Source organism: Amaranthus tricolor, chromosome 5 (assembly GCF_026212465.1).
Source record: "Amaranthus tricolor cultivar Red isolate AtriRed21 chromosome 5, ASM2621246v1, whole genome shotgun sequence".
Lineage (NCBI taxonomy): Eukaryota > Viridiplantae > Streptophyta > Magnoliopsida > Caryophyllales > Amaranthaceae > Amaranthus > Amaranthus tricolor.
Genome location: NC_080051.1, coordinates 24,182,916 through 24,201,146, shown reverse-complemented (window position 1 = coordinate 24,201,146; position 18,231 = coordinate 24,182,916). Strand labels below are relative to the sequence as shown.

The following is an 18,231-nucleotide window of genomic DNA, read 5'->3' as shown; positions in this document are numbered from 1 at the left end:
TTAGTCCAAATAATAATACAATAATGAACGTTTAAGAACACATATTTTATCACAATTTAAGAATTTTAGTAATTTAGAATTGTTATACAATTTTATGATTAAATCCTAAGGTCGTGTATATTTAATAATTCAAATTTAATTGGATTTGAATTATGATTTTACATGCGTAAGTTTCTCTCGACTATAGATATATTCATATTCATGTTGACAAAATTATCAATAAATACAATATAGTCTTTTATTTAATAGATAAAAAAACTAATTTTTAAATTATCTGTTTTTGAACTCATAATGTGAACCTTATGCTCCTATAATCATGTGATTTTTTATTTTGAGTTTGAAATTATTTGAGCAGTTTTTTTATAAATAAAAAAATTGAAAAATGATTGGATGCAAGGTTGAATTAGAGAGCTGTTGAAATGGGGAGAAGCTAACAAAAGTGGTGAAACTAGTGAAATTCAATTCGAAAAATTAACATTAATAATTCAGTCTTTCACATATTCGGTATGAATAATCACATCTTTTGATTAGTAATCTAATATTTGTCTTTATTTCGTTGTGAAAAATCCAATTATTGTCTTAGTTTGCTGACAGCACACCATATTTTTACCTATTGCTAATAGTATGGTATGTTGTTGGTAAATAGATGACAAAGGTTAGATTATTAGTAAATAATTCAAAGGTTAGATGATCCACAGCGGATGAGTAAAATGTTAAATTAATAATGTCATTCCAATTCAATTTTCAGAGTATATATGATTTTTAGTTTCAGTTGTTTTAATATTTTCAAAACTATCACTAACAATATGTATCCCATTTTAAATTTACAAATTTTATCAAAATGCCACTAGAATATGTATTCCAAAAAGTTCAATATGTACTTTAGGTTTTAGTATTCACATGATTTTTTGTGGTTGGAATTATGACAAATAAGGATTTTTGGTAAAAAAAAAAAAATAGTTTAAAGATTGGAGGGGAGAACCTTATGCAAATTAGCTCTCTTCTCTTGTAGTAATTGTTGTCAACTTAGCACTTGTACATTCTTACATTGAAGATGTATGCAATATCCCATCAAAAAAAAAAAAAGGTATATGCAATATATTTGATTCACAATTTGTTATAAAAAGTTAAATCTTTATACATAATTTGGCCCCAAATTCCTAACAAACAAAGAACAACACAATGATAAATTGTAGCTTATTTTGTGAAGTTCAAAATAGATAATTAATTATTTTCATCATCTAGCAAAATAAGTAAGCTCAAAATACACTCCATAATCTTTGGTAAAAATTTCACCTCAAGAGTTTACCACTAAACAACTTGACTTCAAACTAGAAGTAACCCCATATATCTTTTCACACTCCCCAAACAATTTAGCTTGTTTAGTTGTTGTTACCTACAAGGCACCCTCTTCTATTTCCCTTTATTATTAAACCCTTGATATTTGTCTTATTTCTCCATCAAACATCTATAAATACCTCTCTTATCTTCCCTTCATTCCATCAAACATAACCCACTTAATTAATTCACCAAAACACAAGAAAAACAAGCAATATAACACAATGGGTTACAAAAAAGGCATTTTTCTAGTATCCTTAGTGTTAGCAATGATCATAAGTCTTTCAGAAGGTTTTGATTACCATGAGAATGATCTCGAATCAGAAGATCGGTTATGGGACTTATACGAAAGGTGGCGTAGTCATCATACGGTGTCAAGGAGCCTTAATGACAAGCATAAAAGGTTCAATGTGTTCAAGCAAAATGTAAAACTTGTACATCAAGTAAATCAAATGGACAAGCCTTACAAGCTTAAATTGAACCAATTTGCTGATATGACTAGCCATGAGTTTCGTACGCACTTTGCTGGGTCCCGCATTAGCCACCACAGGATGCTCCATGGCAAGAAGAATTCCGGAAGTGAAGGTTTTATGTATGCAAATGTTAAGAATGTTCCTACATCTGTTGATTGGAGGAAGATGGGTGCTGTTACTCCTATTAAGAATCAAGGCCAATGTGGTATGCACTACTTTTTTTTTTTTACTTATTCATTTAGTTCATGAATGACCGTCGATTAGTAAGGGCAAAGTGGGCTACTGCCTGGGTCATAAATTTTTTAAAAGTTTTTTTTATCTTTCGCTCTGAAACTAAAAAATAAACAAGGCGACTTCTAAGTTCATCCATAAATATTCAAAATAATTGAATTATTACTTAATTTGGAATGACTATTCTTAGTTAATACCAAACTTGCAAGAAACTTTTGACCCTTGTTATGAACTACTTGAAAAGCTGAGATAACTCCATCACGAAAGTGACAGTTTCCAGCAAATTAAGTTACCTTTAATTTTCGGATCAGTACAAAATGATGAAAATGAGAATGTACTGGAATGAATTTTGTTTCCAGCAAATCAAAAAAGTGACAGTTTCCATCTAATACCGTATTTTTAAATGTTAATGCATTAAAATGAATTTTGTGAAGAATATAAAATTGTTAAAAAGAAAAAAACAGATATTTCTAGCAAAACTAAACTATCTTTCCATCAACATTTCTACCGTTTAATACCAATTATCAAACATGTCGTTTGTCTTTTTGCTTTTAAACCCACTTTTCATTTGATAAACGGTCAAAGACCAACAAATTATTTTTACCAAACGTATTTTGAACAACTGGCTTAAACAACATAGGTATCGATCAATATTTTTAAGTTTCAACCAACAGCTCCGGCTAACAACTAAATAGCAAACAGACCCATAAGCCTGATTTGCTAATTTTTAACATTTTAGAAATGTTAACTACGTACAGGAAGTTGCTGGGCATTTTCAACAGTTGCAGCAGTAGAGGGAATAAACCAAATCAAAACAGGGAAGTTGATATCCTTATCAGAACAAGAACTTGTTGATTGTGATACCTCAGAGAACCAAGGTTGTAATGGTGGTCTCATGGATTATGCATTCGACTTTATTAAAAAACAAGGTGGCATCACCACTGAAGATACCTACCCTTACGTTGGTCAAGACGGAAAATGTAAACTTAAGGTATCCATTAACTAAAAAAATAGCGTATACACTTTATAAGTATTAGATTAGAGCTCTTCCTCCCATTGCCATATGATCCAGAATGATATCATCTTGACTTATAAAGTGTCTATACCTCGTATTTACCCGATTATATGCTGGATTGACAATAAGTCCAGCTAAAATTAACATGGTATCAGAGTCGAAAGTCTAGTTCTTGGATATGATGTGCCTTAGATGTAAGATAGAGTGTTGGAAATACTTCATCCCACGTCACTAAAATAGTGGATTGTGTAATTAAAAATATGCTTGATGGATAATCCTTCTAATATCATTTAATTGTTAACGGGGTGATTATGTGACGAATTGTCACAACCTAACACAATTGTTATCAATTTATTTTAATATTACATATTAAGCATAAAATTTAATTCATATAAATATATAATTTTTATAATTTTTCAGAAGAATATTAAAAAAGTATCAATCGATGGGCATGAAGATGTACCTGAAAATGATGAGAGTGCTCTGCTTAAAGCTGTTGCAAACCAACCTGTATCTGTAGCAATAGATGCTGGCAGTGATGACATGCAATTCTATTCAGAGGTAATTTTTTTTATTATTCCCTCCGTTCACATATATTTATAATGCACTAATTCAATCGTTAATATATTTAAACACACAGGGCGTGTACGATGGAAAATGTGGAACAGACTTGAACCACGGTGTTGCAGCCGTGGGCTATGGAACTACGTTGGATGGAACCAAGTATTGGATTGTCAAGAATTCATGGGGAGAACATTGGGGTGAAAATGGTTACATTAGGTTGAAACGCGGCGTTTCGGAGAAAGAAGGATTGTGTGGTATTGCAATGCAAGCTTCTTACCCAGTTAAGAACACTTCTATGGATGGACAGTCTTTGAAGGATGAACTTTGAATCAGAATCACATATTGTTTTAATGATATTAGTATACGTTATGATTAATTATGATGATTGCTGGAATTAATGGCCTGTTTTAAGCTGGTCTAATATACTTTATGGAGTAGTTTGTTTAGCATATTAAGAAATAAAAATTTGCATTTGCTTTGTGTTCAATCTATGTTTTACTAAATTAAAATTTATGATATGATTTGCACAAAGATGGATGAGCAAATTCATATATGATTTGGATTTAAACGTACATAGCCATGCATTTGATGGGGTCACTCAAGCTGTTTTGCAGCATACTTTCTTCTTTGTTTCTGAGATTGTCTCATGTACTATTTTAGTATATCACATCCACCACTTGTAGAGTTTTTTGTTTTCAATTTAGGTTTTTATCATTGATTACATCATATTTTTTAGGCCTTAATTTAAATTTTTGCATGTGAGTTGGTTTTTGTTATTATTATGAAAAAAGGAAAATATTAAATGAATTAAGTTTCATCTACTTTTGTGAGAGACCGTCTCTTAAAGAGATGACCTCCAAACAAGATTCTTACATTTTGATTTTCTCTTTAATTTGTATTAATTGGGTTATTTAGCCTATATATTTAATGCGTCTTTTAAAAAGACAATCTCTCACAACAATTTGTGATTAAGTTTAAGTTATATTGATTTAACTCAAAATTAATTAAGTAAATGGGTTATACAAGTTGATTTCGGATTTATTATTTTGACCTTAAGCTAACTTATTTGATAAACAGGTCGTGGCCTATTTAATTAGCAGCTGGTCTTGGACGAGACGACCTCATAATGAAACCATCAATTTAGGTCGGCCCTATTCGCGCGTGTAGCAATCTGGGCATTTTTTTTCATTTTTTAGGAATTTTCAATTTTGATCATAAAGGTATCAATTTTGACTTTAAAGGATTTGAGGTTAAAATTGATAAATGTCCAGAAAATTGAAATGTTATTTCACGTGAGTGAAATGGGTCAGCCCACACTTCGTCTTAACTTGCTACGGTCTCGTCCGAGTTTTTGCGTTTAATTAGTTGGGTCAAAAGTCTTTGCCAAAATCCACTTATTTTATGCTAGGTTTTAGTTAGGTAGAAAATCTTATGTGAGACCGTTGTATCCATGCGACCAAATGAAGAGTCCAGCCCAATAAATTTTTCTAAATCACCCAAAATGAAACATTTTGCCCAATCAAAAGACGTGAAATGCCCATTTTAACATTTAAATTGTGAATTTCAAGCATTAATCTCAACAAAGGCCCAACTAATAATTTTATTTATTTTTTTCTTGAGAGAAACCGTCTCTCGGTGAGACGATTTTAATTACGAAGTCTATAAAGAGCTCATATTCTCATAATATGTATCAGATGGACTATTTAACTCATGTATAAGACGCGTCTCATTATAATAATACAATTTTCCTTTTCAGATTCTTAGGTCTGTTTTTCCCGAAGATGTGATCAAATTCTTGCTTTCAATCCCTAGATGAAAGATTTAAGGCTTCAATTGCTCCAGACATGAGGAAGATAAAATTTTGGGAGTATGAAAATTTCTTCATATGGTCACTTGCAAAAAAGGTAGAATGGAAGAATCTAAATTAGACTAGAAGTCCAATAGGACTAAGACTTAAAGTCCAAAATGCGTAAGGCTTGTTTTTAGGCCCAATCATGAGCCTATCCTAACTTATTTCAAGACTTGAAGTATGAGACAATCTCACCACAAGATAGATTCATATAGTTAGTTTGTTTCTGTAATTAATCACTTTAACACACTAAAATTCGAATCTTCATCAACCTTTGTCTTTCTCTCTTTGCCATTACCTTCCTAAACCACCCTTTATCCATCCCTCATTTCAAGACCACAAAAGATTCCTCCTTTTCCATCTAAAAACCATAAATTCAAATTCATCCAATTTTTTTCTTAACCTATATTCTACTCTGCTTAGGATTTAATTGATTTTTCATATAAAACACTTTGTATCACATTGTAGTTCTCATTTGAGTTTTTTAAACTCTATTATTCTTCATCAATCAATGAAAGCAATCTAAGACAGGGAAAGAAAAAACGTAAAACACATCAGGTAAATCTTATTAGATCTAATTTGCATATTTATGCTTTCAATATTTTATACTTATTTGTACGTTTCAATTTCAGGTATCCCAGTAAAGGTCCCTTCCATCAATCTTGAGTGATCAAGATCTAGTCTTCACATCTCCAATCCTATAATTACATCATGATGAATTGACAAGTGTTGCGAATAGAGATTTAATGTTAGGTGCACAAAGATACAAAGCAAACTTTCTCATTTACTCTTCTTAAAAAGATATTATTATTTTCTATATTATAAATACAACCAAAGATAATCTATCATATGACATATCTCTCACTTAAAACTATTCACAATAATAGCATCATATTTCAACTATCTCCAGTCTCCTCTACTACCTAAAACTTTGAGCGAGAAGTGAAATAGATATCCTACACCAAACTAATACTCTAATACTAATATACAACCACCTCTCAAAAAAAAAAAAAAAAAAAAAAAAACCTTTTGAGATTTTTTTAGTTGCACCGTTTGACCATTCCAAACATTACAACAACAAAAACTCCGAAAAAATGAAAAGAAAAATCTTTTAACTCAAATTTTTACACACTAATATAAAAATATCTATAAAAAAAGGCCGGCGTATTCATATGACTCCACCATAACCTAGCAAAATTATGGACAGGAAATGGGTCCATTATGGTTGGAGTGATGGAGTAGACTAGGCGTCTTGAATTGTTTAAGTACATGTGGTTTAGACGGAGATAAGGAAGTTATGGTCTTGGCTGAAACAACCTTCCTCACTAAAAGCCTCCACTTTGCATCTTCGGTTGATCCCTTTTTGTGTTGTTGCATTTTCAATTTGAATTGCCTGTCCAATTACACATTTATTTCAACGTCAATTTTTGTATGAACGTACTACTTTATTGTTTTCAAACATTTTTGGCAAAAATATATTTCTTTGGTTTGGACCCATAATGACTAAGTTTAGAGCATGAAACTTGTGGGAATTGTAGTTGTATCAAATTAGTATGCTGAAATGACAATATGTCAATTACTATTAAATATTAATGCACCTATCTTTTCAACATAATTATAACATTTGCATGTTCCTTGATTGTCAATATTAAAGTTGGTACAATTTAGGTATGAAATCACCGAGTTAAACGATCATACTTGATTTAATTTTTTTTACCTAAATTTATTCGAGCGCATTACTTAAGGAGATGATATTTGATAATAATGGATAATTGTAAACAATATGTTTTTAAGTATAATATTTTAATTCCATGGGAATGATATTAACTTATTTTATAAAAATTTATGCTATAAATTAATTCTATTACTATTATTTAATATCATTAACCAAATAGATTGTTTTGGATTTTCCCTCTTCCAGACAACCTAATGTGGATAATGGGTAATTTCTCATAAAATCACTAGTTCACTACAGTTTACATAATATATTTCCAAATGTGTTAAGACATGCCATGAAATCATGGTTTTACTAAGAGGACTATGTACTGTAGGAAAACTGTATGATAAAAAAGAAAATTTTACATACTTTATTATGACTAGACAGCTAGAAATTTCATCATTATTGAAAGGTAGGCACTTTAATCAGAAAGGTAGGCACTTTAAACATGAGCAAAAACAGTGATAATCAACCTACCCCAGTTATAATGAAATCAAAAAATACATAGGAAATTACTTCGCAATTACAAAAGGTCCCACATGTATGTAAGTTACCTAACAAAAGGCATCTAATTAGATGGGAAAAGTGGCAAAAACTTAGATCCTAATATTGTGCAATTAAGGACAAATTAAGTTGTCAACCCAACTTTGGCCCTTAATGAGAAAGAATTGTGTCCTACGTGATTACAACTCTTAAGGAGTTGAAAGGGACCCTAAAAAGATCTCATATCCTAATCCATTATTAACTGATACCAACGGCCCTAATCTTATTTCTTAATGATAAAAATATCGGCAAACCACTCGCCGAAAGCTCACACAAAGCGATTTACAAGGTAGGTTTGCAATAAGTTCCACCTTAAGCCAGTCACGTTCTAGATTTTTATTGAAATCTTTTTTTAGGTCGACAAAAGAGAAGGAAAAATCAAATTCAAAACATTTTTTCAATTAAAACAAAATATAATTCTATCGCACGATTTTTTTCAAGAGTCAAACTTTCAAAATTTAAATTAGAAAAACTAAAAAATCTTAAATTATTTTGAGCGATTTATCGTTATCAAAAAAACATGTAATAATATTATTAGTTACACCCGAGTAGACGATTTATCCTTCAACCCCAATTTATTAAGCTATGAAAATTTCACACACCATTAAAAACAAATTTTAACATTGTAGCATAGCGGAAAAAATCAAGAGAGGGTATCTGACCTGCAAAGAGGAACCCTGCAAGAGCCAGATTGCTCACACATGGAGGAATGAAGCTTAAGTAGTTGCCACATCCTTTTACATCTGGAACACCCTCCATTATGCCTTTTATTACACGTGGCAAAATGTTTGATCAAAAGTTGGAGGCCATGACACGTGGAGAATTTTTTACAAGGCTCCTTCTTCTTGGACGGTTCCATGTCATAGGGCCCCACACTGGTGCATCCTTCGGTGCAAATGTGTACTAGACGGTCCATTGCCTCGCTTAGCTGTATGTACAGCTTCTGCTCTTCCTTCTGTTTTTTTGTCCTCCTTTTCCTCTGCATTTTTATGTTCAAACTTTAATTTTTATAGAATAATAAAATGAGTAAAAATAACAAACAGTGATTTATTCGTATACTAGATCCTAGTATGTTAAAGGCATCCTACGGACAAAAAATTAGAAAAATAGTCAATAATAAATCCCGATCCTTAAATTTCGCCACCCTTTTCATTTTATCGCCACCCCCTCCTTCCCACGAAATTACGTATTTGCCCCTGAAGTTTAAAAAATTACAATTTTGCCACTCATTTTAAATTTCTTATTTATAATAATAATAATAATAATAATAATAATAATTAACTTTTTATATTCTTAAAAAAAATATAAATAAAATTAATAATAATAACAGTAATAATAATAATAATAATAATAATAATAATAATAATAATAATAATAATAATAACAATAATAAAATTAAAATTAATAATTAAAAAAAAAAAAATTGAGTCGCCCAGAATTGGGCGCCTGAACCATGGTTCAGCCGCCCAAAACCGGGCGACTGGACCCCGGTTCAGGCGCCCAATTTTGGGCGACTTAATTTTTTTTTTTTTTTTTTTGCTTTTTGGAAAATAATAATAATAATACTAATACTAATAATAATAACTTATAGATTAATGTGGCCTTAGCTCAGTTGGTTAGAGCGTTGTACTAATAACATAAAGGTCACAGGTTCGAAACCTGTACAAGTAATTATTTTATAAAATTAATAATTATTAAATAATGACTTGTACAAGTCTCGAACCTATGACCTTTATGTTATTAGTACAACGCTCTAACCAACTGAGCTAATAGGCCACATTAATCAATAAGTTATTATTATTATTATTATTATTAGTATTAGTATTATTATTATTATTTTCCAAAAACTAAAAAAAAAAAAAAAAAAAAAAAAAATTAAGTCGCCCAAATTTGGGCGCCTGAACCGGGGTCCAGTCGCCCGGTTCTGGGCGCCTGAACCATGGTTCAGGCGCCCAATTCTGGGCGACTCAATTTTTTTTTTTTTTTTAAATTATTTATTTTAATTTTATTGTTATTATTATTATTATTATTATTATTATTATTATTATTATTATTATTATTATTACTGTTATTATTATTAATTTTATTTATATTTTTTTTAAGAATATAAAAAGTTAATTATTATTATTATTATTATTATTATTATTATTATAAATAAGAAATTTGTAAGGAGTGGCAATTTTGTAATTTTTTAAACTTCAGGGGCAAATACGTAATTTCGTGGGAAGGAGGGTTGGCGATAAAATGAAAAGGGTGGCGAAATTTAGTAACTCCCATAATAAATTAACATATATTTGATCAGTTGAAAATATGTCATCATATTATTATTTATTTTTAGATAAACTTATTTATTAGATCTATTTGCTTTATACCTATTATGTTTCTTTGTGATCAAGCAATTAAAAATAAACTATAGTTAAATTTATTTTTAACAATTATGTCGAATAGGTGAGTCTATTTGATAATAATCAGCAGATAAATTTATTTTCAACAGATTAAAAATTAATTATTTTTGACAATTTACCCAACAAAATATGGAAACAGTAGCATACAGCAGTAGGAATAGGAGTATTTATTAGAAGAAAATTGAAAAAACTTCTATTGCAATAAGAAGAATCTAATTTGACACGATGTAACAAAATTGACCACATCCAATGGAAGGCTTCATATATGAAATGTCTAGTTGGATGTAAATGAGTAAATGACACGACTATTATTGGTTAACCACACATATTGGGGTTTTGTCTCATCACTTGTTATTTTCACTTTGAATTAACAGCAGATATTTTTCTAAAAATCATTCGATTAACATGCTCACGGCTACTCCGATTGAATTCACTGTTCATTAATAACGAAATTTAACCACTTGTTGCTATGACAAAGTATTTCAGATAATGTACTAAAATGGTATGATACGTAAAAACATCAATTTAACAATTTAACAAAATAAAACTTAAACTACCAATTTATCAACAAAACGAATTTATATTTAATCACATAATAACTTGTGTAGTATTTTTCACAACATACATTCTTGTGAGAGACCATCTCTAGTTCGACTAGCCCATTATATATTTTTTAAAATATTATAAGTAGGCATTAGAAATGATACAAGTAGATATTTAAGATATTAAAAATAGACATTAAAAATACGGTAAATAAGCATTAAGGATGATATATATAAGCATTAAAAATACAATAAGTAAGCATTAATTTTTAATGGGCTAGACTTCATATACGTCTCTTAAAAAGACGATCTCTCAAGAGACTAGCTATTTTCATAATTAAACTTATAATACTATAACACTTCATTTCTTTTTTGTAAATTATCAATAAATAAATCCACATTTGCTTAATCTAAAGAAAATAAATTCACTTATTATTTAATTTCAAATAAAGTTCCTTATTATGGTATTTTCTAAAATAGACTCATTTATTATTTATAATCATCTTCAAAGTTTTTTTTATAAGTAAAGCTATTAGTAATAATAATAGTTAAGAGTTTATTTTCAGCAATTATATCGATAGATAAATTTATTTAAAAATAAATAATAATTAAATTATTTTCAACGGATTAAGTAAAATTTGATTTATTTTTATAATTTCCTTTTTTTTCAACCATACACTAGAATTTTTCACAATTCTAAGGGAAATGAATTGCAACCAAACCACGTTCTAAATAAATTCAAGCAAAAGAAAGATGAGCATACCAATTCATCTTCTTCCATGAACTGTAAAATCTCGAGCTCAAGCCAAGGATCATGTTTTTGAAGAAACTTCCAGCCCTCAGTTTTCTCAACAGCTTTAAATTTGGTAGCAACCAATTTGATAGCTTTGAGATAAAGATCAGGTGCATCACATAGTCTAGCTAATTGAAGTACATCTATAGCATTCTCAACCATTAGTCCATCAGCTAATGCTTTAGTACATCCCTGTTTAAGCTTTGGTACAGAGTATACATGGGAGAGTGCTAGAAGATGAATTCCATACTTCTTCATCTCTTCTTCGGTACAACTGATCACAAAAACATACCAACATCAGCATCTATGTTTCTCAAACGACCCATAAATAGTAAAAATTAGCATAGCTAACAAATTAACAGAAATCAACGATTGAAAAAGATTTACTAAGACTTAATTTTTTTACTCATTCATACTAAATTTTACCAAGGTTAAATAACAATACATTTGTTACGATATTCTAATAGTGCATATGCAGTTAAGACATGGTAAACTTATCTTATCTATCAAATAATTTTGAGGGTTCAACTGATTTTAATGTATTTTATTTTAATTCAAAAGACACGGATTAGAATTTTCTTCCTTGATCTAATGACTTATCTTAAAACTAAGTGTCTCCATTCATTTCGTTCTATAAAATATGTTTTCTCTTATTTATTTATTTTTTTTTTTGCCAATAATAGAGTGTTTGGAAAATAATTATTAGTTATTGATTTTTTAAGTTTTTTATTTGATCAGCTAAGAGTATTAATTATTTTAAAGTTGGCAAACTAGTGGAATAAGTTACATGTTTCTAGAAATGTTCTATTAAAATTGATAATTGTTTTTTATTAGATAAAAAATAAATTTAAAAGCTAAAAAACAATAAAATAAAATAACTAAATTAACTTTTTCATTTTAACTTAAACGTAAGGTTAAAAAATCCTTTACAAAAGCTTTTTTCAACTATTCTTTTCATATAATAATAATAATAGAAGTTTACGATAAAATCATAAAATATACTACATGTAATAGCTAATTTCAAATAAAATATGATTCATGTGATATGATTCGTGTATCATAAGTCTATCTACTCCATCAATTGATCATTTCTTACGTCTTGTTTGCAACTCGTGGTGGAAAGTTGGACGGTATTTGGTACATTCCACATTGTAAAAGTATACCTGGTCAACTCATGTTACTTTGACTATGAACAAATGATCCTTTATTTTTCATTCTTTATACACTTTGCATAAGTTTTATACGTCTAAAAGTTACCACCCCTTATCCTAAAATCTTCAAATATGTATAACGAAGAGAATATTCAATAATCAATACCATTTTTATATTTTTATTTTCTATTAATTCAAAAATGCCGTGGTATCAAAATTCCTTAAGAAAATAAGCGAACAAATTCTAATTACAAATCAATCATTTTCTCTTATTTTTAAAATCCAAATCCAAATAAATATTCTTACTCTAATAAAAGGAAATGACATACCAAACTTTTACCATCAAATTACTACCCGTCAAAAGAAAACAAAATATTATATTTAATTTATTTTGAAAAGAGATTGAATCATGCCAATAAAATTTGAGGAGAATTGAAATACTCGTATTATATTAAAAAAAAATAGGGTATGCAAAATGAGAGGCAGAATCATCCAACCAATACAACATCCAAATCAAAGTAAGGCATCCTTAATCAAAAATTATAATCAATTTCTATAAAGTTGGTAAGGACTAAAGACCACAACTACAAGCAAAAGAAACTAGGATTCTAATCTTGGAATCGTTTGACCGTTGCCTCATCATACCTCCACACGATACCATGTGAAGTCCAACAAATTCACATGCAACCAACTCAATCAAAAGCTTAAGTTAATGGTTGAGAATCCATTGGGCTAGAAGTGTGGATGCGCATATACGCTGAATATTCCACTTTAACTGAAGGGTGGTTGAGATTTGAACCCGTAACCTCTTGTCACGTTGGCTCTGATACCATGTAGGAACCAACTCAATCAAAAGCTTAAGCGAATGGTTGAGGCTCCAGGATATCTTATATAACATAATCAACCAAATCCAAAAAAATTTTTCTAACAAATCAACAGAAGTTGCAGAAAATGATTCAGAAAAAAAAAACTAACCGGTATGAATAAAGGAATCGCACAAAGACAGAAACGGCATGACAAGGAACTCCAAGAATGGGAATAACATTCTTCCCTGTTTTCCGATTCCTTCTCGGTTTTTCCAGAATCTTCTCCACCACCGGAGATGCCATTGCCTTCCAATAATTTCCATTTCAAATTCAAATAAGCTATATAATTAAAAATAGAATAAATTAATTGATTTAGAAAGAAAAAAAGAAGTAAAAATACCAGAATGTGATAATGAGCAGGAATGCGAAGGCCGGCAGAAGTGATGACGTGAATATCAGGTTGAGGAAGATCATTGGCGAGTTTATCGGCGAAAAGAGAAGATTCTAGAGACAAAAGAGCGAATTCGTTGGCGAATTTAGTAGGACACATAATGTTGTTTGAATTAAGAGTAGAAATTAGGGTTAGAGACTTTTTCAGAAGAGAAAGAGAATGAGAAGAATGGGAATTGATCAAAGTGGAAAGTGAAAATGGTAGTGTTTGGTGGTGGGATTTATAGGAGGGAGGGAGTCCTAAAATTAAAGACGTGGAGAATGTATTTGGTTCACACGCGTGATGGTAAGAGAAAATGTTAGTAAACACAAGTTATTTTTTAAATTAATAAAACACCTTTTACGTTATAAGATATGATAGAGTGAAAGTCTTTTTGTTTTAATATATCTTTTTTGATTTTGTATATTTTAATTAAGGTCGGCCCTAAGCAAGTGCAAAATGTGCCTACGCTCAGAGCTCCCCAAAAATATTAGTTTTCAACTAATGCTAAGATTCAAACTTTTATATATATATATATTTATAATTGTTTAGGGGTCATAAATAATTTTTTACATATTTATTAATTAAGAAGTTTTTATTATATTTGTGTGAAATAGTTAAGAATAAGGAATGGGCGGGGGTCGGGGCGACTTGAAGATGGAAGCTGGAAATCAGTCAGCAGCTAGGGGAGGCCTTATCTGTTCTCCTCACTTGGAGTTGCCTTGCCCTTTTTAGCACTTTCGGGGGGACTATTATTTATTTTTTTTTGTACTTTTCTATTTATTAGGAGTAGGAGTATTAGCTTATGTGTCATACCATTAGCCTCATTTTTGTTTAATTCATTTTAAAATTTATTCTTTTTTTATTATTTATTTTTTTTTTCCATTTTTCATGATATATTTTTTTCTTAGATTTATAAGACGTATTTTTTATTAATTTTAATTATTTTTAAAATTTTACTCCATTTCATATTATTTAATATGGAAAAGAGAGAGTATTATTTATCTTAGACTGTCATTCGATCTTTAAAATATTATATAAATTTTTAAATGAGACTATCACATGGTGAAATTATCTCTTTTGGATAATTACAATATAAAGATCATCAACTATAAAAATTGTCTAATTATATAAATTCGTCTTATTAAGATGAGATAGTGTCGTGCAAAACTGAGTAGTATTATTTTGGTTCCTTTGTTTTTGCCTTTGCTTTTCGCTATTTATTACTCCTATCATTTGGCATTTGTATTTATTACTTATGTATTGAATTAAGTAAAGCGTCTATTTGAATATATTTGTAAACAACCAATACACCTCAGACCTCGGTACTCTAATAAATTTGAATTGACCATAATTCACACCCTTTCATTTCTTTTACAATATTTCATATGCTTTCGCACGCTATATAATTTAATTTTTTTATTGTGTAAATAATTAAATATTATAAAAATTAATAATTATAAAATTTACACTGAGATAAATAAACATTATTACATTTAGTTATGTTTAAATTTATAAATTTAGAGTAAAATGTAAATTACGATCAAGTTCAGTAAAAATAAATTTCAATTGGTAAATTATCATCATGTATTTTACTTATAGAAAAATCTGCTCAATCAGAATTTTTTGAAGAGATTGAAGACCAGAGGACATACCAATTATCAAATATTGTACAATACATCAATATTAAGTCATATATAATAATTATTTTTTATAATAGATCTAAGCTAGAAAAACAACTTGAATTATCTTATTGAATCACTATAGACATGGCCGAAGCCATATGGGGCCTCCTCCGGCCCCCCTTACCGAAAACACAATTTTTTGTAATTTTAGCTTTAGCCCCTTACTAATATGATATATAGTTTTAAGAGTGTAAAAGCATAACAAACGTTACTATGGCTCAATGGATGGAGTAGTACATTTGAAATCAAACAATTATTTTTTTATATACTAGTAAATTTGTATTATAATGTCTTTACTTTTTATCTTTCATAATTTTATATTTATAAATGTGCGTTGATGTTTTTGCAATCTTAATTTTAATAGTGTTTTTTGAGACTTACTTCGTAAATATATAGAGTCAAAAATACATAGATTTTTTAAAAAGGATAATTGTAGGGAAGCTTCAACTCCATTTGTTAAATGTAATTTTTGCAATTATTCAAGTTTATTTCAGTACATATCATTTAAAAATTTCCATTGTTTAACTAGTTGTTTTAGAGGTATTTATTCGGATTATCGATTTAATTTCGAATTACATACTTTGGGTCGATTTGAAATCATATTTTGTGTCCATATTGTTACATAATTGTAAATAATTTTTGAAGTCAAGTCAAATCAAATTCGGCTACAATATAGGTTAAATTTCGGGTCATTAAATCTATTTTAAAGTCCTCTAACTTTTATATGGTAAATATTTTATTAGTACATCGACAATTTCACCCTATAAATTAAAATTTAGGCTTCACTTCTGACTATAGATAGTATTGTAGTAGACTAGTAGTCTTTGCATATTGTTCAATGCGTACTATATGGCATTCAATGAGGACGTTTTAGGAGTAATTTCTACATGACGACAATGCCAACCAGCAACACAAAAGGCACACTCGGATTATGGACTTATCACTTATGGTATAGTAAATCACAAAAACTAATTAATAAGGGTAATTACAAAATAATTTATCATCATTATCATCCTTCTTGCAGACTATTGAATTAAAACAAATGAAATAAAAAGTTCAAAAGCCAAAAAGAATAAAAAATAAATAAAAATAAAGAAATATGAGCTTATTTGGAGCAAAAAAGTTGTTAGTAGTCGGAATAGTTGTAGGTAGCTGTAGTTGTCTAGGTAGTTGTGGGTTGTAATAGTTGTCTAACTTACTATAATTGATTGTTCAACAAAATAGCTGTCACCTGTCAGAATATAATTTATTATTTTAACTGATGTTAAATACTTAATTGTTTTATTAAGATCATAATTATGTAATTTTATTTATAATTAAATTTAAATAGTAATATAGCAAAAAGAATTGATAGAAATGACATTATTAAATATCAAATCAAAACATCAGTCCATGATTACTAAATAATCACGCAAAATAATAACATGTAGAGAAATTTCTTAACAAACTCAATCGGGAAATAAAAATAGCAATTAATTAAAGAGCAACATAAACAAACGCAACAATGAATTGCTTTTCTTCATGCAATTTAGAAAATGTGTCTAGCAACCTAAACAATGAGGAGAATAGATAACTTGTAGAAACTCAAATGAGATTCACCTCTAAAATCGATTTTTAGTAGTATAAGACTTTTATATATATATATATATATATATATATATATATATATATATATATATATATATATATATATATATATATATAAGTCACATATAGATAACAAATATACATCGCAACATTTCTATTGTAAAACCAAAGACTCTTGAATGAAAAAATCACTTTTTGAAGTATGCTCTAGTATTATTCTTTTAATTAGAATTTTGAATTTTATTTTCATAAACAATGTTTTTTTCTATATTGCTACTTCAAATGTTACAATGATCAATATTTTGTAAACAACTGTCAAATTACTAAAAAATACTTAAAACATATACTCCCTCCGTTTCCTAATATTCATTTTATTTACTTTTTGCATAGATTTCAAAACAAACTTTGAGTATTAATATCTCTAAATACGGATCATAAAAAATTATTAAAAATATATAATAGAAAAGAATATTTTAGACGAATCTAATAAGATTTCACATGGATATATTTTATCATCTATATATGTTTTAAAAATATTAATCAAATTTCTCTCTACAAAATAGAATATTCTAAATGGAAAAAATTAGAAAACGGAGAGAATATTACTTTACTAAACGCTAATTTTAAGTTGCATTTAAATCAAAATAAACCAAAAAAACAAAATGTAAAATAGTACGTTAAACACAACCAATCCAGTGTAGGAAGTAAGGAAACTATAAAGTAGGTAGGGAATATGAAAGAACAATTTGATGCATGTTTGATTTGTAAACATGTCCACTTCTATTATTTAGGGTGGCCCAAAAACCTTGGATATTTTACTTATGAGACAAAGATTATTTTCTGATGTGGAAATTGAAAAAATTAATAAAAACATAAAAAGTAGATAGGAAATAAATAAGGAAGGGAAGGAAAGGGGTCAGATATTTTGAAACAAGATAGAGAAAAAGAGCGGCTCTTGGAAGTTGGAATGGTTGAAATGGTGTTTTAGTAAAAGCATAATCCAACGTGTCATTTTCAAAGTAATCCTTTTACAGGTAGACACTGTTTTGGATAAAGCTCCCACAATTGATTATACGTGGCACTTACCTATAACCACTTAAAT

General features: G+C 28.9%; 2 protein-coding genes across 2 annotated transcripts; one reads left to right on the top strand and one right to left on the bottom strand.

Annotated features, from left to right (window-relative positions):
• Positions 1–1,483: 1,483 nt before the first annotated feature.
• Positions 1,484–4,152, top strand: LOC130812973 (vignain-like). The gene is made up of 4 exons (XM_057678642.1): positions 1,484–2,016; positions 2,801–3,033; positions 3,478–3,618; positions 3,698–4,152. Exons 1-4 carry the CDS (start codon positions 1,563–1,565, stop codon positions 3,947–3,949), a joined length of 1,080 nt encoding a protein of 359 aa, XP_057534625.1. The 5' UTR covers positions 1,484–1,562; the 3' UTR covers positions 3,950–4,152.
• Positions 4,153–6,219: 2,067 nt separating this feature from the next.
• Positions 6,220–14,462, bottom strand: LOC130812971 (BTB/POZ and TAZ domain-containing protein 1). The gene is made up of 5 exons (XM_057678641.1): positions 13,828–14,462; positions 13,597–13,733; positions 11,441–11,744; positions 8,393–8,709; positions 6,220–6,863 (listed from the first exon to the last, which is right to left on the bottom strand). The coding sequence occupies exons 1-5, from the start codon at positions 13,975–13,977 to the stop codon at positions 6,668–6,670; spliced, it is 1,104 nt and encodes a 367-aa protein (XP_057534624.1). The 5' UTR covers positions 13,978–14,462; the 3' UTR covers positions 6,220–6,667.
• Between the last annotated feature and the right edge of the window lie 3,769 nt (positions 14,463–18,231).